Consider the following 27,804-nt stretch of genomic DNA (forward strand, 5'->3'; position numbering starts at 1 on the left):
GCCTTCTCCATGGCCGTGCCGTAGGGCACCGAGCGCTTGAAGAAGCCCAGCTGGGGAGGGGGGGTGTCAGGGGGTACCCCTGCCCCCCCCCCCCCGCGTGCCCTCTGCCCCCCCACATGCCCCTGTGGCCCCCACATCCCCCATGCCCCCCCCATGGTGCCCATGTCCCTGTGCCCCCCATGTCCCTTGTGCTGCCCCGTCCCCCACCATGGTGCTCATGTCCCCTGTGCCCCCCCTCCCCAAGTCCCCTGTGGCCCCCAAAATCCCCCCCCCCCATACCCTCCATGCCCCCCTGTGCCCCCCGTGCCCACCCTTTGGCTCCCCCCGGACCCACCTTGCAGGGGCTGAGGCAGAACCCCCGTCCACCCACCCCGGACCCACCTTGTAGAGGCTGTAACTGAGCCCCCCCACCACCACCCTGGCCCCCCCCAGACCCACCTTGTAGAGGTCGTAGCCAAGCCCCCAACACCCCCCGCCCCCCTCCCGTCTCCATGGTCCCCCCAGCCCCACCTTGTAGAGGCTGTAACTGAGCCAGCAACACCCTCCCTGGCCCCCCGCCCCCTCAGCCCCACTATGTAGAGGCCGTAGCAGAGCCCCCCACCCCCCCCAGCTCCCCTGTCCCCCCCTCCCCCCCGTGGCCCCCCCAGACCCACCTTGTAGAGGCCGTAGCAGAGCAGGGCGAGCAGCAGCAGCCCCAGCAGCACCGCCAGCACCACCACCCACACCGGCACCCCCGAGCTGCCCTCGGCACGCGCCCACTGCAGCCCCGTCACCACCTGCCACCCGCGGCGTCACTCGTGGGGTCACCCACGGCACCGCCCACGGCGTCACCCCGCACCCGCAGCAGCCCCGTCACCTCCTGCCACCCACAGCATCACCCACAGCGTCACCCACGGTGTCACCCCGCACCCGCGGCAGCCCCGTCACCTCCTGCCACCCACAGCATCACCCACAGCGTCACCCACGGTGTCACCCCGCACCCGCGGCAGCCCCGTCACCTCCTGCCACCCACAGCATCACCCACAGCGTCACCCACGGTGTCACCCCGCACCCGCGGCAGCCCCGTCACCTCCTGCCACCCACAGCATCACCCACAGCATCACCCACGGTGTCACCCCGCACCCACAGCAGCCCCATCACCTCCCGCCACCCACAGCATCACCCATGGCATCACCTTGCACCCACAGGGTCACCCACAGGGTCACCCACGGTGTCACCCCGCACCCGCCCCCGGCAGCCCCGTCACCTCCTGCCACCCACAGCACCACGCACGGTGCCACCCACAGGGGTCACGCCACCACCCGCGGTGCCACCCCACGCCCCGTCACCCCCTGCCACCCCAGGCGACCCCTGTCCCCCCCCCCCGTCACCTGCAGGCGCTGGGTGGGGTAGAGCTGGGGCCGGATGCGGTACGGCAGCCGCAGCACCCGGTACTCGGCCTCACAGCGCAGCGCCTGTGCCCGCACCTCCCGCTGCGGCACCCACCGTCAGCACCCGTGGGCACCCACTGACACCCGTGGGCACCCGCAGGCACCCACCAACACCCGCGGGACACTCACGGGGCACCCACCGACACCCACGGGGCACCCACGGGGCAGCCACAGGCACCCGCCAACACCCACAGGACACCCACTGGCACCCATGGACACCCACGGGGCACCCACTGACACCCATCAACACCCACAGGACACCCACTGGCACCCATGGACACCCATGGGGCAGCCACAGGCACTCGCCAACACCCACAGGACACCCACTGGCACCCATGGACACCCACGGGGCACCCACTGACACCCAGCAACACCCACAGGACACCCACCGCCCCCCACATGGACCAGCGGGCACCCACAGGGGACCGTGGGCACCTGTACCCAGCACCCATATGTGACACTGTGGTGCCAGGGCACCCACGGACCTACATCCCGCCCCCGGACTGGGGCACCCACTAACTCCCACCATGGGTGACAAGGGCACCCCGCCCCGGGGGACCAGGGCACCCACTCACCCACCCCCCCATGGGGGACCGGGGCACAAGGTGGGGGGTCCCAGTGGGGGAATCTGGGGTCCCCAGGAGCTTGTTGGGGTACTGGGGAGGGGGGATAGGGGCACTGGGAGTCCTGGGGAGGCTCCCGGGGGTCCCGAGGGGGGAGCAAGGGGGTCCCAGGGAGGTCGGGGGGGGTCTCCGGGGGGGTGCCGGGGGTGCCGGGGTCTCACCTGCCGCAGGGAGGGGGCCCACAGGCGGAAGTCCAGGCGCAGGGTCACCCGCTGCTGCTTCTCCAGCCCCCCCATGGGGCAGCTCAGCCGGAAGCACTCGCCCTCCGGGCACCCCTGTGACCCCCCCCCGCATGTCACCCACCGCGGGGACCCCCGGCCCCCACATGTCACCCACTGTGGGGACATCCCCCCCCACATTACACACAGCAGGGACAGCCAGCCCCCCCCAGGTGCCACCCACCCTAGGGACACCGGCCCCCCCTTCCGTCGCCCACCATGGGGGGGCACTGGACACCCCCACGTGTCACCTGCCTCGGGGACAGCCCGCACAGCACCCACGGGGCTGCCACGGGGCAGGATGAGGGACAGGGAAAGCCGGGGACGTGGGGGATGTGGGGGACATGGGGGACATGGGGGACATGAGGATGGGGATGTGGGGACATGGGGGATGTGAGGATGGGGATGTGGGGACGTGGGGTATGTGGGGGACATGGGGGATGTGGGGACTTGGGGGACATGGGGGACGTGAGGATGGGGATGTGGGGATGTGGGGATGTGGGGGATGTGGGGACACCGGGGACACAGGGCACTGACCAGGGTGTAGGGGGACGTGGGGGATGTGGGGACGCAGGGGACACAGGGCACTGACCAGGGTGTAGGGGGACGTGGGGGGCGTGGGGACGCAGGGGACACGGGGCACTGACCAGGGTGTAGGGGGACGTGGGGGGGTGTGGGGACGCAGGGGACACGGGGCACTGACCAGGGTGTAGGGGGACGTGGGGGGCGTGGGGACGCAGGGGACACGGGGCACTGACCAGGGTGTAGGGGGACGTGGGGGGCGTGGGGACGCAGGGGACACGGGGCACTGACCAGGGTGTAGGGGGACGTGGGGGGCGTGGGGACGCAGGGGACACGGGGCACTGACCAGGGTGTAGGGGGACGTGGGGGGCGTGGGGACGCAGGGGACACGGGGCACTGACCAGGGTGTAGGGGGACGTGGGGGGCGTGGGGACGCAGGGGACACGGGGCACTGACCAGGGTGTAGGGGGACGTGGGGGGGCGTGGGGACGCAGGGGACACGGGGCACTGACCAGGGTGTAGGGGGACGTGGGGGGGCGTGGGGACGCAGGGGACACGGGGCACTGACCAGGGTGTAGGGGGACGTGGGGGGCGTGGGGACGCAGGGGACACGGGGCACTGACCAGGGTGTAGGGGGACGTGGGGGGCGTGGGGACGCAGGGGACACGGGGCACTGACCAGGGTGTAGGGGGACGTGGGGGGGCGTGGGGACGCAGGGGACACGGGGCACTGACCAGGGTGTAGGGGGACGTGGGGGGCGTGGGGACGCAGGGGACACGGGGCACTGACCAGGGTGTAGGGGGACGTGGGGGGCGTGGGGACGCAGGGGACACGGGGCACTGACCAGGGTGTAGGGGGACGTGGGGGGCGTGGGGACGCAGGGGACACGGGGCACTGACGAGGGTGTAGGGGGACGTGGGGGGGCGTGGGGACGCAGGGGACACGGGGCACTGACCAGGGTGTAGGGGGACATGGGGGGCGTGGGGACGCAGGGGACACGGGGCACTGACCAGGGTGTAGGGGGACGTGGGGGGCGTGGGGACGCAGGGGACACGGGGCACTGACCAGGGTGTAGGGGGACGTGGGGGGCGTGGGGACGCAGGGGACACGGGGCACTGACCAGGGTGTAGGGGGACGTGGGGGGGCGTGGGGACGCAGGGGACACGGGGCACTGACCAGGGTGTAGGGGGACGTGGGGGGGCGTGGGGACGCAGGGGACACGGGGCACTGACCAGGGTGTAGGGGGACGTGGGGGGCGTGGGGACGCAGGGGACACGGGGCACTGACCAGGGTGTAGGGGGACGTGGGGGGGGCGTGGGGACGCAGGGGACACAGGGCACTGACCAGGGTGTAGGGGACGTGGGGGGGCGTGGGGACGCAGGGGACACGGGGCACTGACCAGGGTGTAGGGGGACGTGGGGGGCGTGGGGACGCAGGGGACACGGGGCACTGACCAGGGTGTAGGGGGACGTGGGGGGGCGTGGGGACGCAGGGGACACGGGGCACTGACCAGGGTGTAGGGGGACGTGGGGGGCGTGGGGACGCAGGGGACACGGGGCACTGACCAGGGTGTAGGGGGACGTGGGGGGGCGTGGGGACGCAGGGGACACGGGGCACTGACCAGGGTGTAGGGGGACGTGGGGGGGCCGCTGCCCCGCGTGTCCCGCGCGTCCCTTGTGACCGTGTCCCGGCGCTGCAGGACGTGTGTCTCCGGGCTCTGCTCCTGCGAGGGGGCTCAGCTCTGGGGGACAGCCCTGTCCCCCTCCCCAGCACCCAGTGCCACCCCCTGCCACCGCTGTCCTCTTTCCCCACCACCTCCCAGGGCCACACACGTCCCCTCCCAGTGTCCCCCAGCCCTCCCAGGCCCTCCCAGTGCCTCTCATGTCACCCAGTGCCACCTGCCTTGGTGCCACCCAGTGCCCTCAATCTGCCCACCACCTCCTGGTGCCCCCAGCACCCTCCAGCGCCCCCCAGTGCCCCCAGTGCCCCCAGTGCTCCATCTCCCAGTGCCACCCAGTGTCCCCAGCGCCCCCCAGTGCCCCCAGTGCCCCCAGCGCTCCATCTCCCAGTGCCACCCAGTGCCCCCAGCGCCCCCCAGTGCCCCCACCGCTCCATCTCCCAGTGCCACCCAGTGTCCCCAGCACCCTCCAGTGCCCCCAGTGCTCCATCTCCCAGTGCCACCCAGTGCCCCCAGCACCCTCCAGTGCCCCCAGCACCCCCAGTCCCCCCCCGCGGGCGCACCGCCAGGTGCAGGCTGTCAGGGGGTGGCTGGCGGAGCAGTTGCGGGGTCCCGAGTGGCCGGTGACATAGAGGAGGGGGTGGCTCGGTAGCTCAGGGGACAGCTCAGCTCCAGGGTGCCGTGGCTGATGGCGCTGGGACCCTCGTTCACCACCTGATGGCACCGGTGGGGGGGGGACGGGCACGACACGTGGCAGCGTGAGGGGACACCCATGGCATGGGGATGTGGGGGTCCCCAGGGTTGGGGACAGGGGCACCCCTGGTTTTGGGGACATGGGGACTTGTGGGGTCATGGACATGGGGGTCCCAGGGTTGGGGACAGGGGCACCCCTGGTTTTGGGGACATGGGGACCTGTGGGGTCATGGACATGGGGGGTCCCAGGGTTGGGGACAGGGGCACCCCTGGTTTTGGGGACATGGGGACCTGTGGGGTCATGGACATGGGGGTCCCCAGGGTTGGGGAGAGGGGCACCCCTGGTTTTGGGGACATGGGGACCTGTGGGGTCATGGACATGGGGGTGCCCAGGGTTGGGGAGAGGGGCACCCCTGGTTTTGGGGACATGGGGACCTGTGGGGTCATGGACATGGGGGTGCCCAGGGTTGGGGACAGGGGCACCCCGGTTTTGGGGACATGGGGACCTGTGGGGTCATGGACATGGGGGTCCCCAGGGTTGGGGAGAGGGGCACCCCTGGTTTTGGGGACATGGGGACCTGTGGGGTCATGGACATGGGGGTGCCCAGGGTTGGGGAGAGGGGCACCCCTGGTTTTGGGGACATGGGGACCTGTGGGGTCATGGACATGGGGGGTGCCCAGGGTTGGGGACAGGGGCACCCCGGTTTTGGGACATGGGGACCTGTGGGGTCATGGACATGGGGGTCCCCAGGGTTGGGGAGAGGGGCACCCCTGGTTTTGGGGACATGGGGACCTGTGGGGTCATGGACATGGGGGTGCCCAGGGTTGGGGACAGGGGCACCCCTGGTTTTGGGGACATGGGGGTCCCCAGGGTCGTGTGACCGGGGCACCCCTGGGGTTGGGGCAGGGGCACCCACAGGGACATGAGAACTCACAGGGACACAGGCACACATGGGCTCAGGGACTGGGGACCCCCAGGGTCAGGAACATGGCGGGTCCCCAGGGTTGGGGACAGGGGCACCCGTAAGACCATGGGAACCCACAGGGACAGGGACCTGTGGGGTCGGGGACATGGGCACCCCTGGGGCTGGGGACACGGGGACCCCGAGGGTGGGGACATGGGGACCCCCACCTCGTAGATGTGCTCCACAGGCGGCCCCAGGTCCTGCAGCCGCTGGGGCGGCTGCTCCGACGTCCAGCCCCCCTCGGGGATGATGACAACGTCAGGCCGGGACACCCTGGTGGGGGGGACGGACACACGCACACGGGGGGGGGGGTCAGGCAGGGCTCAGCACCCCGTGTCCCCCCCCGGGGACCCCCCCCGGTCCGTGTGGCACTCACCCGAAGGCGGAGAGGCGGGTGGCCGCCCGCACCTCCAGCGGCACCGTCACCCACCTCGCTCTGCGAGTTGTTGGCGTTCTTGCTGCCGGCGCACGGGGGGGTCACGGCACGGCCCCCTTCCCCCCCCCCCCCCCCCCCGAGCCGGCTGCTGGCACCAGGGGGGCACCCGCAGCCAGGGGACCCCCAACCCACCCCAAGGGACCCCCCTCCCAAGCCTGACACACCACCCCCCACAAGCCCGAACAGACTTTTGGGACCCTCCCCAGAAGGTCCCCAGATGGGATGTAGCAGGCTGGACCCCCCCGCCCCCCCCCCCCCCGCCCCCGGTGCCCAAGGTGGGACCCCCACCCCAGAACCCCCCCACAGGAATGCCACCACTCTAGGGCACCCCCCCCCCTCCGGTAGGATCTCCCCTGACCCCCCTCAACTATGATCCCTTAGCTGGGACCCCCACCATCCCAAGACCCCCACCCCGGGGTGCCCCAGCCGAGCCCCCCCCCCAGCCCCCCCACCTGCGGATCTGCAGCTCGAAGCGGATGCTCTTGCTGCTGTCGCTGAGGTGGGGGATGGTGAAGCGCAGCCCCCCCCAGATCTGCAGGCAGAGGGGAGGGGGTCACAGCAGGCCCCCCACATCCCCCGTGCCCCCCCCAAACCCCCTGTGCCCCCCACTCACGCTGGCGCCCGCCTTCATGGGGTTACCCAGGTCACAGATGAGGGGGCTCGAGCCGTTGCCCCCCCCGAGCTCACAGCTCAGCGCAGAGAAGTTCTGGGGGGGTTGGGGAGTATTAGGGGTGCCAGCACCCACAGGGGCCGGGGGCACCCCTATGCCTCCACCCCTGGGCACCTGAGGACACCTGGGGGCACCATCCCACCCCTGGGGGCACCCACCCTATATCCAGCAGACACCCCCATGTCCCCACCCCTCACCTGGGGGGCACCCAGCCCATGCCCAGCAGACACCCCAATGCCCCCACCCCGCACCTGGGGGGCACCCAGCCCATACCCAGCAGACACCCCAATGCCCCCACCCCACACCTGGGGGGCACCCAGCCCATGCCCAGCAGACACCCCAATGCCCCCACCCCGCACCTGGGGGGCACCCAGCCCATACCCAGCAGACACCCCAATGCCCCCACACCACACCTGGGGGGCACCCAGCCCATACTTGGGGTTACCCACCCCATACCAGGGGGCATCCCCAGGCACCCCCGACCCCCCCCATGCACCCACCGCACACCAGGGGGCACCCCCTGTGCACCCCCCAGACACGCACCCCGTGTGGGTGCAGCACCCCGGTGTACTGGGCGTGAGGTGGGGGCCGCACGTGCAGCTCGGCCTCGTAAGCCCCCCCTTCGCCCTGGTTGCGGGCGTTGAAGGTCAGGTTCAGGCTGTTGCGGTCCCCCAGGTAGACAGCGTGGCGATCCCTGCGGGGACCCTGTGTCATGGCCACCCTGCGCCGTGGCCCCCCCGGGTCCCCGGGACCCCCAGACCCTCCCACGTGTGTGTGTGTCCCCCCTTACACGGACGCCTCCAGCTGCAGGTCAGGCACGCAGACGTTGTCCTCCCCGCAGTCCAGCTGGATGTGAGCCTGCGCGGGGGACACGGGGGACACGGGGGCGATGGGGGACACGGGGGCGGTGGGGGACATGGGGGCGATGGGGGACACGGGGGCGATGGGGGACATGGGGGCGATGGGGGACACGGGGGCGATGGGGGACACGGGGGCAATGGGGGACACGGGGGTGGTGGGGGACACGGGGGCGATGGGGGACACGGGGGTGGTGGGGGACACGGGGGCGATGGGGGACACGGGGGCGATGGGGGCGATGGGGGACATGGAGGTGACAGGGGACAATAGGTGATGAGGGACAACAGCTGATGTGGGGGACAAAGGGGAGCACAGGGTGTCATGGGGTGCCACTGGGCGCCATGGGGAGGCATGGGGTGGGATGAGGTACCATGGGGTGACACTGGGCGCCATGGGGTGACACTGGGCACCATGGGGAGGCATGGGGTGGGATGAGGTGCCATGGGGTGACACTGGGCGCCATGGGGTGACACTGGGCACCATGGGGAGGCATGGGGTGGGATGAGGTGCCATGGGGTGACACTGGGCACCATGGGGAGGCATGGGGTGACACCGGGTGCCATGGGGTGACACTGGGCACCATGGGGAGGCATGGGGTGACACCGGGTGCCATGGGGTGACACTGGGCGCCATGGGGAGGCATAGGGTGACACCGCGTGCCATGGGGTGACACTGGGCGCCATGGGGTGACACCGGGCGCCATGGGGAGGCATGGGGTGACACCGGGCGCCATGGGGTGACACTGGGCACCATGGGGAGGCATGGGGTGGGGCAAGGTGCCATGGGGTGCCACTGGGCGCCATGGGGAGGCATGGGGTGGGGCAGGGTGCCAGGGGGTGCCACTGGGCACCATGGGGAGGCATGGGGTGGGGCAGGGTGCCAGGGGGTGCCACTGGGCGCCATGGGGAGGCATGGGGTGGGGCAGGGTGCCAGGGGGTGCCACTGGGTGCCATGGGGAGGCATGGGGTGGGGCAGGGTGCCAGGGGGTACCTTGGCCTCCAGCCGGGTGCGGGTATGGGCAGCCAGGACTGGGTGCAGCCCATGGGTGTCGGGGGGCGCGTGGGGGTCCAGGGCAAAGCTCAGCCCCACGGCGATGGGTGACAGCTTGTCTCGAAACTCCGACTCATTCTGCCGGGAGCGGGGTGGGGGGACACACACACACACACACACGGTGATGAGCAAGGTGGTGGTGGGGGGGTCCCGTTGGGTGCCCCCCACCCCACCCCTGCTCCCGGCGTACCCGTAGGAAGACGGCCATGGTGTGGCAGCGGGTGCCGGCGCCGTTGGGGACGGGCAGGGTGAGGGTGCGGGTGGGCTGCCCCCCCGGGAGGAACAGCGCCCGTCGCCCCCCCGCAGCCTTCGCCCCATCCACGCTCAGCTCCACTGCGAAGCCTGGGGGGGTGGGACACGGACACCCGCGTCAGGGACCCCCGGATGCTGAGGGGACCCGGATGCTGGGGTCCCTGACACGGGTGTCGTGTCCCCCCCCCCCATCCCTTGTCCCCCCCCCCCCAACTCACCAATGGGGCCGGGCAGGTGACGCCCTGAGGCGTTGAGGCAGAAGCTGACGTTGATGCTGGGGGAGGATGGGGGGCGGGGTGTCACTCATGGGACCCCCGTGACCACCCCATGGGTGCACCAGCATGCAGGTCCCCCTGGGTCCCCCCCACCCATTCCCCTGTGCCCCTCCCAGTGTCCCCCACCCCTAATTGCTCCCGACACCAGAGATGTCCCCCTCCTGTACCCCCACCTCCCCTCAGGGTCCCCTCCATGGACCCCTTGGTGTCCCCCTCAAGTCTCCCCTGTGACCCCTTAGAGCCCCCAGGCCACCTAAGACCCCCCCCCTCAATGTCCTCCACCCCCATGTCCCCAAGCCCACCGTACGCCCCACCTGTCCCCACATCCCCCCCAGGGTACCCACATCCCTGGGAACCCCCCTGTGAACCCCAGAGACCCCCCCCCAGTGTCCCCAGTAACTCAATGTCCCTGCTGTCCCCAAGCCCCCCTTGGTGTCCCCAATGCCACCTGAAAACCCGGGGACACCCTGGTTGTCCCCCAACCCCTCCACACCCCGCTTTACCCCACCCACCCGGGAACTCCCGGACCCCACGGGGTGCCCGTCGCCCCACGGCGTCACCCACCAGGGGACGTGGAGGCCGGTGCCCTCGAGGACGCAGCCACGTTCCTCGGGGTTGAACATGGTGGGGAAGACGCTGAGCGCGGCGCTGGCGTGGACGATGGGGCGGCCCCTGGGGACAGGGGGTCAGGGACAGCCCGGGGACACCCCGGGGACACCCCACCCCCGCTTCCAGACGGTGGCACCCACCTGTACACCACGGCCGTGTCCACCCCAAAGGCGCCCACCAGGAGGTCTGCGGGGAGAGGGGGACAGTGGTGTCACCAGATGTGGGGTGACACGGCCAGGAGGGGTGGCAGCGGTGGTGGGGCACCCGTTGTGGGGGGACATCTGGGGCTGGGTGTCTCCTCCATGGGGGGGTACGGCCAGGGATAGGTGTCCCCAGCCATTGGGCACCCCTGGGGTGGCCAGGCTGGGTGTCCCCTGCCATGGGACACCCACCTATGGGGACATCTGGGGCTGGGTGTCCCCAACCACTGGGCACCCGTAGGGTGGCATGGATGGGTCTGGGGGTGTCCCCTGCCACGGGGTGGCATGGCCAGTTGGGGTGTCCCCAGCCACAGGGTGGCATAGATGGGGTGGGGTGTCCCCAGCCACTGAGACCCCTGGGGTGGCACCCCCAGGGCCGGGTGCCCCCGCTGGGGCGGTGGCGGGTCCCTTACCCGGGTAGCCGTTGCCATCGAGGTCGGTGGCCCCGCGCAGGGCGGCTCCGAAGAAGTCGGGGTGCCGGCCGGGGGGCCAGTGCCCCTGCAGCACCTGGGCGGGCTCGGGGTGCAGCCCGGACCCCCGCCCGCTGTAGATGTACACCAGGCCCTGCCGGCCCTCGGCGCCCAGCGGGGCCCCCACCGCCACGTCTGCGCCGCGCTGATCAGGGGGGCGCGGGGGGCCATTGCCCGCCCGCACCCCCTGTGCCACCCTATAGCCCAGGCACACACCCCCACGTGCCCCCCTCTACCCTGGGCACCCTCCTGCACCCCATGCACCCCCCCCAGCCACCCAACAACACAGGGACCCCCTTAAACCCCCTGCACCCTGCTGTGCCCCCCCAGGCACCCTCTGCACCGTGCCCCCCACCCAGAACAGCCCATGTAGCCCTGTACCGCCCAGGCATCCCCTGCACCCCCCTGCCCAGGGCACCCCCTGTACCCCAATATCCCCCCCAGGCATCCCCTGCACCCCCCTGCCCAGGGCACCCCCTGTACCCCAATATCCCCCCCGGGCATCCCCTGCACCCCCCTGCCCAGGGCACCCCCTGTACCCCAATATCCCCCCCGGGCATCCCCTGCACCCCCCTGCCCAGGGCACCCCCTGTACCCCAATATCCCCCCCGGGCATCCCCTGCACCCCCCTGCCCAGGGCACCCCCTGTACCCCAATATCCCCCCCCGGGCATCCCCTGCACCCCCCTGCCCAGGGCACCCCCTGTACCCCAATATCCCCCCCGGGCATCCCCTGCACCCCCCTGCCCAGGGCACCCCCTGTACCCCAATATCCCCCCCCGGGCATCCCCTGCACCCCCCTGCCCCGGGCACCCCCTGTACCCCAATATCCCCCCGGGCATCCCCTGCACCCCCCTGCCCAGGGCACCCCCTGTACCCCAATATCCCCCCGGGCATCCCCTGCACCCCCCTGCCCAGGGCACCCCCTGTACCCCAATATCCCCCCGGGCATCCCCTGCACCCCCCTGCCCCGGGCACCCCCTGTACCCCAATATCCCCCCCCGGGCATCCCCTGCACCCCCCTGCCCAGGGCACCCCCTGTACCCCAATATCCCCCCCCGGGCATCCCCTGCACCCCCCTGCCCAGGGCACCCCCTGTACCCCAATATCCCCCCCCGGGCATCCCCTGCACCCCCCTGCCCAGGGCACCCCCTGTACCCCAATATCCCCCCCCGGGCATCCCCTGCACCCCCCTGCCCAGGGCACCCCCTGTACCCCAATATCCCCCCCCGGGCATCCCCTGCACCCCCCTGCCCAGGGCACCCCCTGTACCCCAATATCCCCCCCGGGCATCCCCTGCACCCCCCTGCCCAGGGCACCCCCTGTACCCCAATATCCCCCCCCGGGCATCCCCTGCACCCCCCTGCCCCGGGCACCCCCTGTACCCCAATATCCCCCCCGGGCATCCCCTGCACCCCCCTGCCCAGGGCACCCCCTGTACCCCAATATCCCCCCCCGGGCATCCCCTGCACCCCCCTGCCCCGGGCACCCCCTGTACCCCAATATCCCCCCCGGGCATCCCCTGCACCCCCCTGCCCCGGGCACCCCCTGTACCCCAATATCCCCCCCCGGGCATCCCCTGCACCCCCCTGCCCAGGGCACCCCCTGTACCCCAATATCCCCCCGGGCATCCCCTGCACCCCCCTGCCCAGGGCACCCCCTGTACCCCAATATCCCCCCCGGGCATCCCCTGCACCCCCCTGCCCCGGGACCCACCATTGAAGCCGTCCAGGTCGAGGTCGCCCAGGGGGGCGATGGCGCTGCCGAAGCGCCCGTATTCCTGGGGCCCGGTGAGGGCCATGGCGGGGGCGGGGGCCATGGCGGGGGCGGGGGCCGGGGCGGGCAGGGCCCCCCCGGGCAGCTGCAGGTACAGGTACACCCTGCCCACCTCCTGCACCCGCCCCTCCCCTGTCCGCGCCATGAAGAGGGGGGCCCCCACCAGCAGATCGGCCAGCCTGCGGGCACCAGCCGTCAGCCCCCCCACCCCACAGGCCCCCCAGGGTGGGGGTGAGGGGGTGGGGCACCCATGGGTGCCCGGTGGGTGAGGGGGACACACGCGCTCACCCGTCGTTGTTCACGTCTGTGGCTGCCACCGCGTAGCCGAAATACGCTGCCATCTGATGGGGGGGGGAGTGGGGTGATGGGGGGTGCTGGGTGGGCACCCCCACCCTGCATGGGGGTCCCCCACCATGTATGGGTGCCCCCACCCTGCAGAGGTGACCCCCCCCAACCTGCATGGGTGCTCCCACTATGCAAAGGTGGCCCCCACCCTGCACAGGTACCCCCCCCCCCCCCAAAATGCACGGGTGCCCCCCACCCTGCAGAGGTGACCCCCCCCAACCTGCATGGGTGCCCCCACCATGCACAGGTGGCCCCCACCCTCTGTGGGACACCCCCCCCTCCAGCCCCCCTGCACCCTGTGGGGACACCAAGGGACGCTATGGGGGTACCCAGCAGCCCATCCTGCCTGGGCACCCCCCCCCGGGTACCCCCTGCCCCCCCCAGAGACCCCCCCCAGCCCCACCTGCTCCCCCGAGAAGTTGTACAGGGACTTCATGTTGGTGCCATTGAGGATGGTGACCTGGGGACACGGGGGATGGGGGGGGGGACACTGCAGCAGCAGCCAGGGAACCCAGGCAGCTGGTGTCCCCCCCCCGTGCCCCCCATTCCGTGCCCCCCGTGTCCCCCGTCCCCACAGCCTTACATAGCCATAGGTGAGGTTGCCCTTGGGGACACCAGCCACGAAGTCTGCAAGGGACAAAGTGACCCTGTCAGGGGGGGTGTTCGGGGGGGGGGGGGAGGTTGTGGCCACCCCCCATGTCACACACACACCCCCCCCAGCACCCTGGTGGCACCCACCTTGTGTCATGTCCCCGCTGAACTCACCGACCGCCACCGAGTAGCCTGCGAGGGGGGAGAGGTGTCACCTGCGCTGTCACCCGTGCCACGGATGCCACCCTGCCCCGTGTCCCCATGTCCCTGTGACCCCTGTTGCCCCGTCCCCACACCCCCCCATGTCCCTGTGTCCCCCCGTGTCCCCATGCCCACATCCCCACACCCCTGTGCCCTGTCCCTCCTCCCCGCCCTCATGTCCCCATGCCCCTGTGACCCCGTCCCCACACCCCCCCATGTCCCTGTGTCCCCCCGTGTCCCCATGCCCACATCCCCACACCCCTGTGCCCTGTCCCTCCTCCCCGCCCTCATGTCCCCATGCCCCTGTGACCCTGTGTCCCCACGCCCCCCATGTCCCTGTGTCCCCCCGTGTCCCCATGCCCACATCCCCACACCCCTGTGCCCTGTCCCTCCTCCCCGCCCTCATGTCCCCATGCCCCTGTGACCCTGTGTCCCCACGCCCCCCATGTCCCTGTGTCCCCCTGTGTCCCCATGCCCACATCCCCACACCCCTGTGCCCTGTCCCTCCTCCCCGCCCTCATGTCCCCATGCCCCTGTGACCCCGTCCCCACGCCCCCCATGTCCCTGTGTCCTCCCGTGTCCCCATGCCCACATCCCCACACCCCTGTGCCCTGTCCCTCCTCCCCGCCCTCATGTCCCCATGCCCCTGTGACCCCGTCCCCACGCCCCCCATGTCCCTGTGTCCCCCCGTGTCCCCATGCCCACATCCCCACACCCCTGTGCCCTGTCCCTCCTCCCCGCCCTCATGTCCCCATGCCCCTGTGACCCTGTGTCCCCACGCCCTCCATGTCCCTGTGTCCCCCCGTGTCCCCACGCCCATCGCTCTCTCCCTGTCCCCATACCCTGTGTCTCTGTGCCCATCCGTCTCCGATGTCCTCACGCCCCATGTCCCTGTCCCACCATGTCCCCCCCTCCCCCATGCCCCAAGTGTCCCAGTGCCAGTCTCCTGTGTCCTCGTGTCCCCATGTCCGTCTCCTCTGTCCCCACACATCACGTCCCATGCCCTTGTTCCCTGTCCTCCCAAGTTCCCCATTACCCCACGTCCATGTCCCCTCTGTCCTCGTGTCCCCATGCCCCCATCTCCTGTGTCCTCATGCCCCCCATGCCCCTGTCCCCCCGCCCCACGTCCCCATGCCCCTGACTCATGTCCCCATGCCCCTGACTCATGTCCCCCACATCCCCCGTGTCCCCATGCCGCGTGTCCCCGGTCCCCCCATGTCCCTGTGTCCCCACGCCCCCCCCGCGCCCCCCCATACCCATGTAGCTGTCATCGTAGGTGGGGGACGCCTGGCGCGTCTGGAGCTGCCCGGCCACCTCCTGGATGAAGTACTCGGGGTAGCTGGAGGCTGCGATCTGCTCCTGCGTCGCCGACATCACCTGCCCTGGGGGCACGGGCGGCCCCTCAGCACCCCGGGGTGCCGCCCGCGACGGGCGGGCAGGGGCAGGCAGGGGAGTTTAGGGACAACCAAGGGAGTCCAGGGACAATCGGGGGCTGGGGTCTCACCTTGCCAGAAGTAGCTGCCGGGCCCCCCCAGGAGCACCCGTCCCGTCTGCAGAGAGACCAGGGGGACCCCCCTCAGCCTGGGGTACCTGCCAGGACCCCCTATAGGCCCCCAGACCCCTTTATACCCCTTGCATCCCCTCATACGCCCCTGTGACCTCCAATATTCCCCCCATACTCCATTACCCCTCTGCACACCTGCTCCCCCCTTGGCCCCCAACCCTCACCCCCCCAGCCCTATGGGTCCTGGCCCCCCCACCCCCATGGTATCCCCCATGTCCCCTTATAATCCCCATGCTCCCCTCTGACCCCCCCGCACCCCCCCCATGCCCCCACCTGGGTGAACTCGGCGCTGAAGCCCCCCTGGCAGTAGCCCTGCCCGGCTGCAGAGTTCAGATCTGTGGGAGAGAAGGGGTGCTGGTTGGGGGGGGGCTGGGGGTCACCCATGGGTGCTGGTTGGGGGGCTATGGGGGTGTCACCCCCCCGGGTGCCAGGCTGGGGGTGCCCAGGGTCCCATGGGTGCTGCTGGGGGGCTATGGGGGTGTCACCCCCCAGGGTGCCAGGCTGGGGGTGCCCAGGGTCCCATGGGTGCTGCTGGGGGGCTATGGGGGTGCCAGGCAGGGGGAATACCTGGGGGTGTCCCTGCGTGCCAGGCAGGGTCCAGTGGGGGTCATGCTGGGGGTGCTGATCATGGCAGGGGGTGATGCCCAGGGACCCCGGGGTGCCAGGCAGGGGGTTCTGGGGGTGTCACCCATGGGTATTGGGTGGGGGGTGGACACCCAGTGGTGCCATCCATGAGTGCCAGGCTGTGGGGTGCCTGGAGGCTGCCTGGGGGTGCAGGGGGGGTGCGGGGGGGTGGGGTCCCACCTGAGCGGCAGGGTGCGTACTCCACAAACTTGGAGAAGTTGCCGATGGAGAGGAAGCAGGTGCCCACCGGCTCCCGGCCCCCCCCCTCCTCCTTGGGGGGGCTCCAGCTGTACAGAGGGGCGCAGGCCTGGGGGGGCAAGGGGTGGTTGTGGTGGTGGTGGGGCACAGGGGCTCCGTGCACGGACAGACCCCTCTGTGACCCCTGCTCACCCACCCGGTGCCCCCTCCCCGCTCCCGCCGTGCCCCCCCCTACCAGGATGGAGGCATTGTGCGCCCGCACGGTGGCCCCGAACCACTGCAGGGACTTGAACTCGACGGGGTCGGGGGTCTCCGTGCTGTTGCCCCCGAAGTCATGGGTGCGGGTCCCTGGGGGGCGGGAGGAGGCGGTAAGGGTCAGGCCAGCACCCGCTGCCACAGCACCCATGGGAGCCCCGCCCCAGCACCCGCTGCTCCCCCCCCCAGGTTTATCATTAACCACGTGGGACAAGAGATCAGCTGCGGTGCCAAGGCCATGGCAGGGGGGACACGGCCGTGGGGGACGATGACATGGGGCTGGGCTGGGGGAGCTGTTGGAGGGTCCCATGGGTGCTGGGGGCCGCGGCCCTGGCCATGCCCACCCATGCCCATGCAGTGCCTGTCCCCAGGCCTGGCTGTGTCCTGTCCCTGTGGCCAGGGGGGTCCCATCCCCACCCATGTCCCTGTCCCCTCCTGTGTCCCCGTCCTTGTCCTCATGCCTGGGGGGCCTGTCCCCACCTTGTCCCCATCCTTGTGTCCCCCCGTGTCCCCACCCACATCCTCATCCCTGTCCCCATGCCCAGAGGGTCCTGTCCTCACCCGTGCCCCCATCCCTGTCCCCCACCCATGTCCCCATGCCCAGAGGGTCCCATCCACACCCGTGCCCCCATCCCTGTCCCCACGACTGGGGGGTCTCTCCCCACCCATGTCCCCATCCCTGTCCCCAGCTGCGTCCCCATGCCCGGGGGGCCTGTCCCCACCCATGTCCCTATCCCCCACCCATGTCCCTGTCCCCTTACCGATGTGGTCAAAGTCGATGGGGGTGCAGTCGTCACCGGGGGGCCAGGGGCAGTGGTAGACGGCTCCCCCCTGGGTGACATTGGGCTGGCTCGTGTTGGCCTTGGGGGCACCCACCAGGATGCTGACGCTGTTGGGGGGGGGGAGTGGGATGCTCAGGGTGGGGGCTGTCCCCGTGGGGACACGGTAGCCGTCACCCACAGGGCACCGGGGGCTCGCAGAGCATGGAGGGGCTCCAGGAGCCCTGGCGTGGGGGTGCCCCGGAGGGAGGGAAACCGCTGCCCACCCCGGGGTCCCACAGGCCCCTCTGACTCAGCCCACGGGGCCGGGCCTGGGTGACCCCTTCCGGCTCCGTGGGAGAGGAAGCGCCGAAACCACCCACGGCCGTGCTGGAGGGGGGTGGGGGCCGGGCCACCCACTATGGGAGAGGGGGCTGGGGGCACCCAGGTGCCCCCGGCCCCTCTGCGCCCCCCATCGCCCGGGTCCTGGGTGGGGGGGACACACCGACGGGCGGGGGGGCAGTTTGCTCCCAGACGCCTGGGTCTCTCCCGGGTGCGGGTCACGCGTGGGGGCGGAGGGGGGGGGGGTCGCAGGGCCGTGCCCGGACGCCTGGGTTCCCCCCAAGCCCCCGCCGCCCCCCGGGGGCAGCTCCCGGCTCCGGTTACAGGAAACGCTCAGGCCGGGGGCAACGGGGCCCCGGGACCCCCGGCGGGGCCGGCGCGGGAGTGAGGGGACACCGGAGCCGGGACTCGGGCTGAGCCCCCGCCCGGTGCCCGCAGCCCCGCCGGAGACCCCCGGGGCCGGACCTTTCCCGGTTCCCATTACCCCCATCCCGGTCCTGGGGACCGCCCCGTTCCCGGTTCCCGGTTCTTGTTCCCCGTTCCCGGTTCCCGTTCCCGGTTTCCGCTCCCCGGTGCCCCGTTCCCCCGCCCCGCTCCCGGTCCCGTTACCCGCTCCCGGGGCCGCCCGCCCCCGCCCCGCTCCCGGGGCCGCTCCCCGTCCCGCCGGGCCGGTCCCGGTCCCGCCCGCTCCCCATCCCGCTCCCTCCGCTCCTGCCCGGGCTCCCTCCCGCTCCCCCTCCCCGTCCCCGCCCGGTGCCCGGGGGTCGGTTCCCGTTCTCCTCCCAGTTCCCGGGGCCGCTCCCGGTGCCCGGACCCGTCCCGGTGCCGCTCCCGTTCCCGCCCCGTCCCGGTGCGGTTCCCGGTGCGGTTCCCGGGGCCGTTCCCGGGGCCGTTCTCGGGGCCGTTCCCGGTACCTGCGGGGCTCGGGCAGGTAAAAGTCCAACGCGAAGCCGAAGAGGGACCCGGGGGCCCCGCGGAAGGCGACGGGCCGCGACGCCTCCAGGTTGAAGGCAGCGACGGGCGGCGGCGGCGGCAGCAGCAGCGGCAGCAGCAGCGGCAGCAGCGCCCGGGACCGGGGCCGGGGGCGGCGCGGGGGGGCTGGGGCCATGGCGGAGCGGGGCTGGCCGGGCTCGGCGCTGCCTCCCGCTCCCGAGTCCCCTCGGAAAGTGCCCGGGGGGGGCCCGGCCCGCCCCGCCCCGCCGTGACTCACCGGGGAGGAGCCAGAGCCCCGCCGGGCACCGGCACCGGCACCGCACCGGGCCGGGCCGGGGGCGCGGGGCGTGGGGACACCGCGGGGGGAGCGGGACACCAGGGACCGGGGCACCCCTGGGGCACCGCGACGCTGCTGAGGGACGGGGACACCCGAGGGGCACTAGGACATCCCGGGGGCACTGGGACATCAGGGACGGGGACACCCGAGGGGCACGGGGACACCCGAGGGGCACTAGGACACCCCGGGGGCACTGGGACATCAGGGACGGGGACACCCGAGGGGCACTAGGACATCCCGGGGGCACTGGGACATCAGGGATGAGGACATCCGAGGGGCACTAGGACACCCCGGGGGCACCAGGACATCAGGGACTGGGACACCGGGACACCCCGGGGTCAGCAGGACACCAGGGACTGGGATACCCGAGGGGCACTGGGACATGCAAGGGACATCAGGGACGGGGACACCCGAGGGACACCGGGATACCTTGAGGGCACTGGGACACTGGGGACGGGGGCAATGGGGGGACACTGGTGGGACCAGGACACCAGCAATCGGGACACCTGAGGAGACTGGGGCACTGGGAACAAGGACACCGGGGACCAGGACACTTGAGAGGGACTGGGACGTCGGGAACTGGGACACTGGGGACACACTGGGGGGAATGGGACACTGTAGGGACACCGAGACCCCAGGGGGGACGGGGGCCCAGGTGGCAACAGGACACTGGGGACTGGGACACTGTGGGGAGGGGAACTGGGACACTGCAGAGGGGTGAGGGGCGTGGGACACCAGTGAGGGGACTGGGATAGAGGGGATGAGACCCTGGGTGACACAGTGGGCAGGACACTAGAGGGTACTGGGACAATGGGGGGACACAGGGACATGGGGGGGGCCAGGACAGCAGGGCATGCTGGGACACAGGACACTGGGGTTGCTGGGACACTGAGGGGACACTGGGACAGGGGACACTGGGAGTACTGGGGCACTGAGAGGACAAAGGGACACAGGACACTGTGGGGGGACCTGGGTAGGACAGGCACAGGGGGACATGGGAGGCCACGTGGGGACATGGGGGGGGACACAGGGCACCAGTGGGACACTGGAGGATGTGGTGGGGGGAAAAAGACACTGGGGAGGGACGGCGGGGGTGGGACACGGGGGACAGGAGTGGGGCGGGGGGGACGCAGGGCTGGGGACAGCAGTGGGGAGGAAGGGGACATGGGGGGGGGGAGCCGGATCCGACTGCAGCTTCCTGGAAGGAAACAGCGGAAACGGAGCCGGAGCTGGAGCCGTTCCCAGGCAGCTGCGTGGGGAGGGGGACCGGGACCCCACGGGGGGACACGGGGGGCCGGGGCACCCCGCCTCGGCGCAGGGGTCTGCGTGCGAGGGCGTGCGAGGGGCGGCGGTGCCCCCCACGTGCTCCCCGTGGCACCTTTGCCATCCCCACGCGAGCGTGCAAAGGGACGCAACATGCAAGGTCTCGCTCCACGTGAGCGTGCAAATGGTGCACGCTCAGCCCCCACCCCCGCAGCCCCCCTGAAACCCCCTCCCCACGCAAGCGTGCCAACCCCGCACGTCCGCCATCTCCCGCCCCGCCGGTGTGCGACGGGCGCACGCTCAGCCTCTCCTTCCACCCGCGTGTGCAAACGCTGCGCCCTCGCTGCGCCCCTCCACGCGTGCAAAGGCTGCCCGCGCCTCCATGTGCTTGTGCAAAGGGTGGGACACCCCCCCCCCTTCCCCCCCCCCCCCAACAGGCCCCCCGTGCGAGGCGGGTGCCCGGGCGTGCGAGGGGCCGGGGGGGGTGTGCGCGGGGGGCCGGGGCCTCGCACGCCTGCCGCGGGGCCGGCCGCATTCCTGCGCCGCTGATGCAATGGCGCTCGCCGCAGCTGGGCCGGGGGCTCGGGGGGCTCGGGGGGACCCAGGCGTCCGGGGCCTCTCTCCGCACCCCTCGCACCCAGGCCTGGACGCCTGGGTCCTCTGCCATGGGTGCTCCCCCACTGCTGCCCTTCCGGGGTGTTGTGGGGGGGGAAGCGTGTGAGCACGCACACGCGTGTGGGTGCGTGTGCCCCCCGTGGGCGCGGTGCCCGTGGGGACAATGGGGACGTTTCCGCGGCCGGTGGTGGTGGGGGGAAGCGACAGGCGGGCGATGAACAATGCGCTGGCGCCGGGGCCTTTCCTGCCCTCGCACGGCATCGCACGGCCGGGGCCCCGCGCTGGCACCGCTCCCCGTGCACACGCGTGTGCCCGACGCCGAACCCTGTGCGCGAGTGTCCCGACACCGTCCCCTTGTGCACACGCGTGTCCTGACACTGTCCCCTTGCACACGCATGACCCAACACCGTCCCCTTGAGCACACGCCCCTGTCCTGACACCGTCCCCTGTGCACACGTGTCCTGACACTGTTCCCTTGCACACGCATGTCCCAACACTGTCCCCTTGTGCACATGCATGTGCCCTGACACTGTTCCCTCGTGTATACATGTCCTGACACTGTCCCTTCGTGCACTCGTGTCCCCCAACACCGTTCCCTCGTGCACACGCCCGTGTCCTGACACTGTCCCCTCGTGTGCACATGTGTCCTCTGATGCCATCCCCTCGTGCACACACGCGGGTCCTGGCCCTGTCTCCTTGTGCACCCTCACCCCAGGTCTCATCCCCACGTCCCCGTGTCCCCACGTCCCCGTGCAAGGGCTGCACAGGTGCCCACGGCTACAAGCTGCCCCACTCGTGCCTCAGTTTCCCCCACGCTCCGTCCCCCACCCTGAGCCTGACCCAGGGCCACCCCCGTTCCCACGGGTGCCGTCCCCGCCACCTCCATCCCGGAGACGCCCCACGGGTGCTGCCCCCCTGCTCTCCATCGCAGGGACACCCCCCGCCCCCCGCCCCCGCAATCCCCACGCCGGGTGGGTGCCGGGGTCAGGGCTCGGGTGCCCCCGGCTAAGTATGGCCGGTGCCGGGGGAGCGTCCCTGAGTCACCGCGGGGGCCGGGGGGGGCCCCGGCCTGACTCACCGCCGCCGCCAGCCCCTATATAGCCTGGGCCGACAGCGGGGGCCACGTCACCCCCAGCCCCCCCCCCCCCGGCTGGGACAGCCGTGAGGCACCCCCAGGGCTTGGGGGGGGGGGGGACACACGACACAGCGTGATACCGGTGGGTGCGGGAGTCCACGCACCGGTGACATCGGGGCAGCCCCGGGGGTGGGGGGTGAGGGTGGGACGCCCCGGGTGCCCGGTGGGTGCCCGGCCTCAGTTTCCCCGGGGCTGGGGGCACGGGTGGGGGTGGGGGGGGGCTGGCGCGGCGCCCCGGGGCTGGCGTGGAGCCCGGGGACGGGTGCGGATGCGGCCCCGCGCGCCGGCTGCTTCCCAAAAAGGCGCTGGCGGCTGCAGGCGTTGGGGAGCCGGGCAGCCGGCCAGCCCCGGGGGGCCCCCTGTGCTGAGAGGGGAGGGGGGGCCCGCCGGGGGCACGGGGCAGAGGTGGCACTGCCGTGGGTGACACACGCGTGTGCTCGTGACACAGGCGGCCTTGACACCGCCAGGTGTGCACACACGCGTGTCCGTGCGTGTGTAAGCGTGTGCATGCTGCCGGGCAGAGCGTTAAGGGGAGGGGGATGCGGGGGGCAGGAACACGGGAACCCACGGCACACGTATGGTGTGCACACCCCCCTTACACACACACGCACCCTCCACGCGTGTGCACTTGCACACACACCCCCAACCATGGGCAGGGGGCCATGTGTGACCCCCGTTTGGGTCACACACACCCCCCTGGAAGGGCAGGGGGCACAAGGACCATTTCACCCCCCTCATTTTTGGCCTCCTGGGGGGTGTGGGGACACCCCAACATCACTCGGGGAAACCCCCTTCCCCCTGGGCTCCCACCCCCTTTTTGACCCTTTTCAGCACCCTGATTTTGGGTAAAACGCCCCATAACACAACCCAGAATCAAGCACGGGGGCATTTTGAGGCCAGAAACAGCAGTTTTAGTGCTCGAGGAGCAAGGTGGGGGCCGGATGCTCCCCAGCCCTCCTCGCCCAGCCCCGCTGTTTCTGGGCATTTCTTGTTTTTCCGCTTAATTTCCTGCTTTAAGGAGTCCCGCTCACCCTGCGGAGCCCGGCTGCCCGAGGAGCCGGGGCCAGGCCCTGGAGGTGCCCGCTCCGGGGCAGGATCCGACCCCGAGCCGGTAGCGAGAGCCAGACCTCGGTGGGAGGGAGGGATCCCGACGAGCTGCGGAGATAAAATGCCAAAGGTGTAAAAAAAATAAAAAATGCCATTAAAAGGGCTTCACCAGGAGCGATTCCTGCCGGGGCATCCCCCCGCTCTGGGGCTGGGGTGCTGTGGGGGTGCCGAGGGGATGGGGCTTCCCCAAACCCCCTGGTTGTGGATCCCACCCTGGTGGCCTCAAAGCCCCTGGCGAGCGCGGCCTCGGCGCTGCCATTTGCCTGCGACGGCCAGACGCTCGCTGGTTCCTGCCCTCTTCCTTTTCCTGCTGCTTTCAGACACAGTTTGATGGTAAATAGGGTTTTTTTTTGTGTGTGTGCTTGTCCCCCCCCTCCCCGCCCCCAACAGAAACAAGCTGGAGAGCAATGCCGGGCGCTGAATCACAGCAGGGGAATGACACGGGTTAGACGAGGGGGATTTTGTCCTGGGAATTGTGTGGGGGAACTGGGGCTGCTCGGGCAGAGCCGGTACTCACAGCTCTGCGTCTCCCTGCGGCGCTGGTCACCCCTGCCCACACCGGGGGGGCTCGGCAGGCGACCCCCAGGACTGCGGGAGCCATGCGAGGGTGTGGAAACATGGCGTGTTTCATGGCTGCATGGAACAGAACAGGGAGAAGCAGTTAAAACACGTGGGGCGAGGCTAGAAAGGTATACAAATCTCCCCAAAACTGTAGTGTGAGGCCACGGGACGCGGCGGGACCCTCCTGGAAGGTCAGGGAGCAGGGAAGGAGCCTGGAGCTGCCGTCCCCGAAGCGCGGCTGTGCCACGGCACAGCGTGCCCGCTCCGCGGCGGCGGCTGGATGCCACGGGGGGACGATGGAAGGTGACACGTTATCTGCGCCGCCACCCAAAAAAATAAAAGCCCTGACTCTTCCTCCCCACCTCCTCATGCGCCCGTCGAAGGGAAAACCCAACAGCTCCCACCGAGCCAACGGCTCCGGGATCCGCGATTGTTTTTGGTGAGAGAAAATAATGGCAAAATAGGTGGAAAAGGAGGGGGAAAGGCCTGTCGCTTCCCATCCGGCTCACGGATGAAAATAAGCCAGTCCTCCAACCTACCCGGCTGGATCCACCCTCTGAGCAAAATCTGCCGGCAAGTGTTGCAAGGCCGTTATTGGCACGGTTCGAAGCACACATGAAACTGCTCTGGAAACCACAGGGGAGAGATGTCAGGCAAAGCTGAAGCAGTCAGACGCTTTTAAACAAGCGAGGCAACAAAAGCTAGAGGAATTCCTCCTTAACCCTTACGGAGCAGGAAGGGATTCGGATGGTTTTCCACCTGCGGGCAACGCGTGGGGAAACGTTTCCGCTCTCCGGTGAGGAGAAGCGCCGGCTCCACGTGGGGATGGGATTTGCGTCCGGGGAGGATGCGCGGGGAAAGTGTTTCATCAAGATAAACCCAGGCAGCTGCGCGTCCTGATTCTCTGCGCCGAGCTGTGGGGGGATAAAACTCCTCCATAAAGTCAATAAATGGGTTTAAAACGTGGTGGGGGGGGGGGAAAAAAAAAGGCAGCTTTGGGCAAAGGTTAACTCTTGGCAGGTTAAAGCCCGAGGAAGGAGCGGCCGCTGCAAAACGATTCGTGTTCAGCCTCCGGATTGGAGATGGAGGGAGGAAAAGCGTCTCCCAGATGGGCTGAGCCCAGGATGTGCGGCTCCTGCCAGATGTACGTTAACGGGAGTTATTAGTCGCATATAAACCGCTCTGCAGCTGCGTTTCTGGCACCGGCGAGGGAGGAATTAATTGCAACACCAGATCACTCCTCCTCTGCCCGGCCAGGAGGGACCGGCACGACCCCGCCCGCGCGCTCTCCTCTGCTGGATGGGGAAAGATATATCTCTGACCTCCCTGTGAACTGCTGGAAAAAAAAGGAAAAAGAAAAAAAAGCTGGTTTTCCCCCCCAAAGTCAGCCCTGCGGGGTCCCCACCGCCTGTCTTGGACGATGGGGTGTTGGAGGAGGCTGGGGAGCGAGCGGCGGCGGCGGGGCGGGCAGGGAGCCCGGCCGGGGAAGGCGGCATGACACACGCGTTTCCATTTCCACACGTACCGCCCCAAATCCCGTCGCCTCCTCCGAGCTCTCCTCACCTCCCAGCATGGCGGGGGCTCCGTGGGGTCCCTGGAAACATTGTGCTGGAAGAAGGGGAGAAAAAATTGAGGGGGGAAGGCGGGGGGGGCAGAGGATTGGGGGAATCCCCCTCTGTTCCTGGCACGATGCCGGGGTTGAGTGCAGTCTGGGTGTGACGGGTGTGTGTCACCGCCAGGCTGGCGGCGGTGGGGGGACACGGGGGGGGACAGTGTGACACATATTTTGGCAGAATGCATGGGGCAGGAGGAGGGGTTAATGAGGCTTTCCCAGCTGCCCCCCCCTCCCACCCCCGGGTGGGGAAGCCACTGGCCCAGCGCCCCGAGGGACAGCCTGAGCACGAGGCACCCGCATTATGCAAGAAGCACTAAAATAGTTCCCCCCAGCCCAAAAATCTGGGCAGTGCCTGCCTGGAAACGCCTGTTTTGGTGGGTGAGGGACTGGGGGGGGTCATCTGGTGCCCTGAGTGGGGGGGGACAGGAGTCCCCCAAGCACCAGGACCAAGGTGGGGTTTGGGGTCACCTTGAGCTGCTTCACTCAATCATCTTCGTTTCTCTCCCCGCTAGAGCCCAAGTTTAGTGGTGGTTGGGGAGGGGGACAGCAGGGCGCTGGGGGCCAGGGACATGCTGGGGTGGGGATGGGGCATGGGCAGGGGGGTTCTGGGGACTCACTGAAGCGGATACAGGGACACACTGGGGTGGCACAAGGATGTGGGTGAGCCTAGGGGTGATGCATACACACAGTGGGTAGGGGGGCACACTGAGGGGGTGACAGGGACATGGGCTGGCCCAGGGGGTTACAGGGACATACCAGGGGGGTTACAGGGTTGTGGGTGAGCTGAGGGGTGGGGGTAACATGCTGGGGGTTGTGTGACAGGGACACAGGCAGACCCAGAGTGTTATGGGGATAAACTGGGGGGGGTATGGGGACACACTGGGGGGTTACGGAGACATGGGCAGGCCCAGGGGGTTACAAGGATGCACTGGAGGGGTTACGGGGACATGGGCAGGCGCAGGGGGGTGAGATCCCGCTGTGTGCTAGAGCTGTTGTCCCCTGCCCCTCCCCAGTGCTGTACCCACCTCGGCGTGGGGGGCCACAGGTCCTGCCCCCCACTCATCTGTGCCACAAGGGGCAGGGCCATACAGCCACAGGAGCGTGGGGGGAGCAGGGCAGGCTGGGAGCTCGCACTGGTGGTCCCATCCCTGGGGTATCCGCAGCATCCCTCCCATGGGGGTGGCACGGTCCCCTCCCCACAGGGTCCCTTTCACCCCCCCACCCCGGGTGACAGGACATCATGCACACTCACAGGTAGCTTATTTATAACATGCATTTAAAAGCTGTGGGTATGATCACCCCCTGCAGCAGCGGCCGAGGGGGCACGGCCCCCCCTGGCACCGCGGTCCCCCCAGTCCTGGGGGAAGGATGGGCACTGCCCTGGTCCAGCTGCTGCCGTTTGTGGTCCCTCCAGTACCCGCTGCTCCATGCCTGCCGCAGGGTGCCCTGCAGCTCCTCCACCTCGGCTCCTGCTTGTGGGTGCTGCCGGGGCAGAGCTGGGGTCGAGAGAGGGCCAGGGGGGTTGGTGTGGGCAGCACCCTCAGGGGGAATAACACCCAAATGCGGGCACCAAGGGAGGGGACATCCCTGGCCCTGTGGGCTCCTACCTCTCATATGGGAGGAGTAGGTCATTTGTCCCGACGTTAAGGATGAATGGTGGGGGGTCCTCCAGGTCCTCCAGCTCTGCAAAGGGTGACAAGACAGGGACATGGCAGCCTTGGGGTGACATGGTGAGGGGGGGAAGCGCTGCTTGGTACCCCGGGGACACTCACCAGCCTCCCAGTCCTCCTGGCACGGGGGGCCCTGCCAGGCCGTGGGGACCTCCGGTTGTTTCATCCTGTTGCCACAGGACGTGTCCACCTCTGCAGGGTCAGAGGGGACAGTTGTGTGGGGGGGCAGTACAGCTGAGTGTGGCTGCCACGGCAGTGAGGTGGGGGCCATGCTGTACCGTGGGGGAGGTCAGGTTGGTGCTTGTCGGGGCAGGTGGCGATGTGGCTCTGCAGCTTGGCCTGGGGCACCCTGTGCCTGGCATTGAAGGGGCAGGCGGCCAGTGCGCGGGCCAACCGCGGGTTGTTCTGGGGAGGGGGCAAGGAGAGGTGAGAGGCGGCTAGGTTTTGGGGGGAGCCTCTACCTCAGAGCTGTCTGACCCCCGGCCCCCATTAGGCCTCGGCCCTGGCCCCCAGCAGGCCTCGGCCCCGGCTCCCATTAGGCCTCTGGCTCCCACTAGGCCTCGGCTCCGGCCCCGAGCAGGCCCTGGCCCCGGCCTCCAGCAGGCCCCAGGCCCCATGCCCCCCGTAGGCCCCGGCCTCCAGCAGGCCCCAGGCCCCGCGTAGACCTCGGCCCCGGCTCCCGCTCACCCGCTGGCACTTGACGAGGTGGTATGGCAGCCGGGACCCCCGGACCCGGTGGCTCTTGTCGTAGGGACATTCGACGAGCGCCTCGGGGTCCATGGCGGAGCCCAGGACCCAGGCCCGCCTCAGCGCAATGCACTCCCAACGGGCCTCGCGCGCCGCCGCGTCGCCACGGCAACGGGGCCTGACTTCCGGTGCGGCCTACGGGGGGGGCGGGGTGCCGCCGCGCTCCGCTGTCGCCATGGCAACGGGGCCGGCCGCGGCGCCGCTGGGAGGGCCCGGGCG

General features: G+C 70.3%; 3 protein-coding genes across 13 annotated transcripts in view; all 3 read right to left on the bottom strand.

The window, feature by feature from the left end:
- Positions 1–2,816, bottom strand: part of LOC142048524 (integrin alpha-5-like) — a 4,258-nt gene extending 1,442 nt beyond the window's left edge. The window contains exons 1-5 of the mRNA XM_075075522.1: positions 2,809–2,816; positions 2,215–2,328; positions 1,371–1,472; positions 654–776; positions 3–50 (exon numbers count right to left, since the gene is read on the bottom strand). Coding sequence (XP_074931623.1) covers positions 3–50; positions 654–776; positions 1,371–1,472; positions 2,215–2,289 — 348 coding nt within the window. The 5' untranslated portion in view covers positions 2,290–2,328; positions 2,809–2,816. The remainder of the gene's footprint in view (positions 1–2; positions 51–653; positions 777–1,370; positions 1,473–2,214; positions 2,329–2,808) is intronic.
- A 1,601-nt stretch (positions 2,817–4,417) lies between these two features.
- ITGA5 (integrin subunit alpha 5) lies at positions 4,418–18,788 on the bottom strand. The gene is given in 27 exon segments (XM_075075586.1): positions 4,418–4,516; positions 5,035–5,185; positions 6,297–6,402; positions 6,506–6,555; positions 6,557–6,587; positions 7,018–7,097; positions 7,179–7,271; positions 7,779–7,929; positions 8,026–8,093; positions 9,084–9,221; positions 9,334–9,485; positions 9,614–9,669; positions 10,235–10,342; positions 10,420–10,465; positions 10,893–11,084; positions 12,665–12,903; positions 13,013–13,065; positions 13,473–13,529; positions 13,653–13,696; positions 13,808–13,852; positions 15,118–15,243; positions 15,366–15,411; positions 15,699–15,760; positions 16,230–16,356; positions 16,483–16,595; positions 17,264–17,391; positions 18,517–18,788. Coding segments are annotated over 26 exon segments (2,640 nt in total). The 5' UTR covers positions 18,711–18,788; the 3' UTR covers positions 4,418–4,516; positions 5,035–5,050.
- Positions 18,789–22,773: 3,985 nt separating this feature from the next.
- Positions 22,774–27,698, bottom strand: GTSF1 (gametocyte specific factor 1). Of its 11 annotated transcripts, none has more exons than XR_012657511.1 (10): positions 27,526–27,698; positions 27,117–27,243; positions 26,941–27,030; positions 26,776–26,851; positions 26,468–26,650; positions 25,079–25,161; positions 24,282–24,886; positions 24,093–24,179; positions 23,510–23,625; positions 22,774–23,040 (listed from the first exon to the last, which is right to left on the bottom strand). XR_012657511.1 is itself a non-coding variant. In XM_075075642.1 (9 exons), exons 1-9 carry the CDS (start codon positions 27,616–27,618, stop codon positions 22,913–22,915), a joined length of 945 nt encoding a protein of 314 aa, XP_074931743.1. In that variant the 5' UTR covers positions 27,619–27,698; the 3' UTR covers positions 22,774–22,912. The 11 variants fall into 11 exon arrangements, 5 of the variants coding, with proteins under 5 accessions (XP_074931743.1, XP_074931745.1, XP_074931747.1 ...); XR_012657510.1 differs by having other exon boundaries at positions 24,282–24,889; XR_012657507.1 differs by having other exon boundaries at positions 26,468–26,664.
- Positions 27,699–27,804: the final 106 nt, after the last annotated feature.

Source organism: Phalacrocorax aristotelis, chromosome 26 (assembly GCF_949628215.1).
Source record: "Phalacrocorax aristotelis chromosome 26, bGulAri2.1, whole genome shotgun sequence".
NCBI classification, from domain to species: Eukaryota; Metazoa; Chordata; class Aves; order Suliformes; family Phalacrocoracidae; genus Phalacrocorax; species Phalacrocorax aristotelis.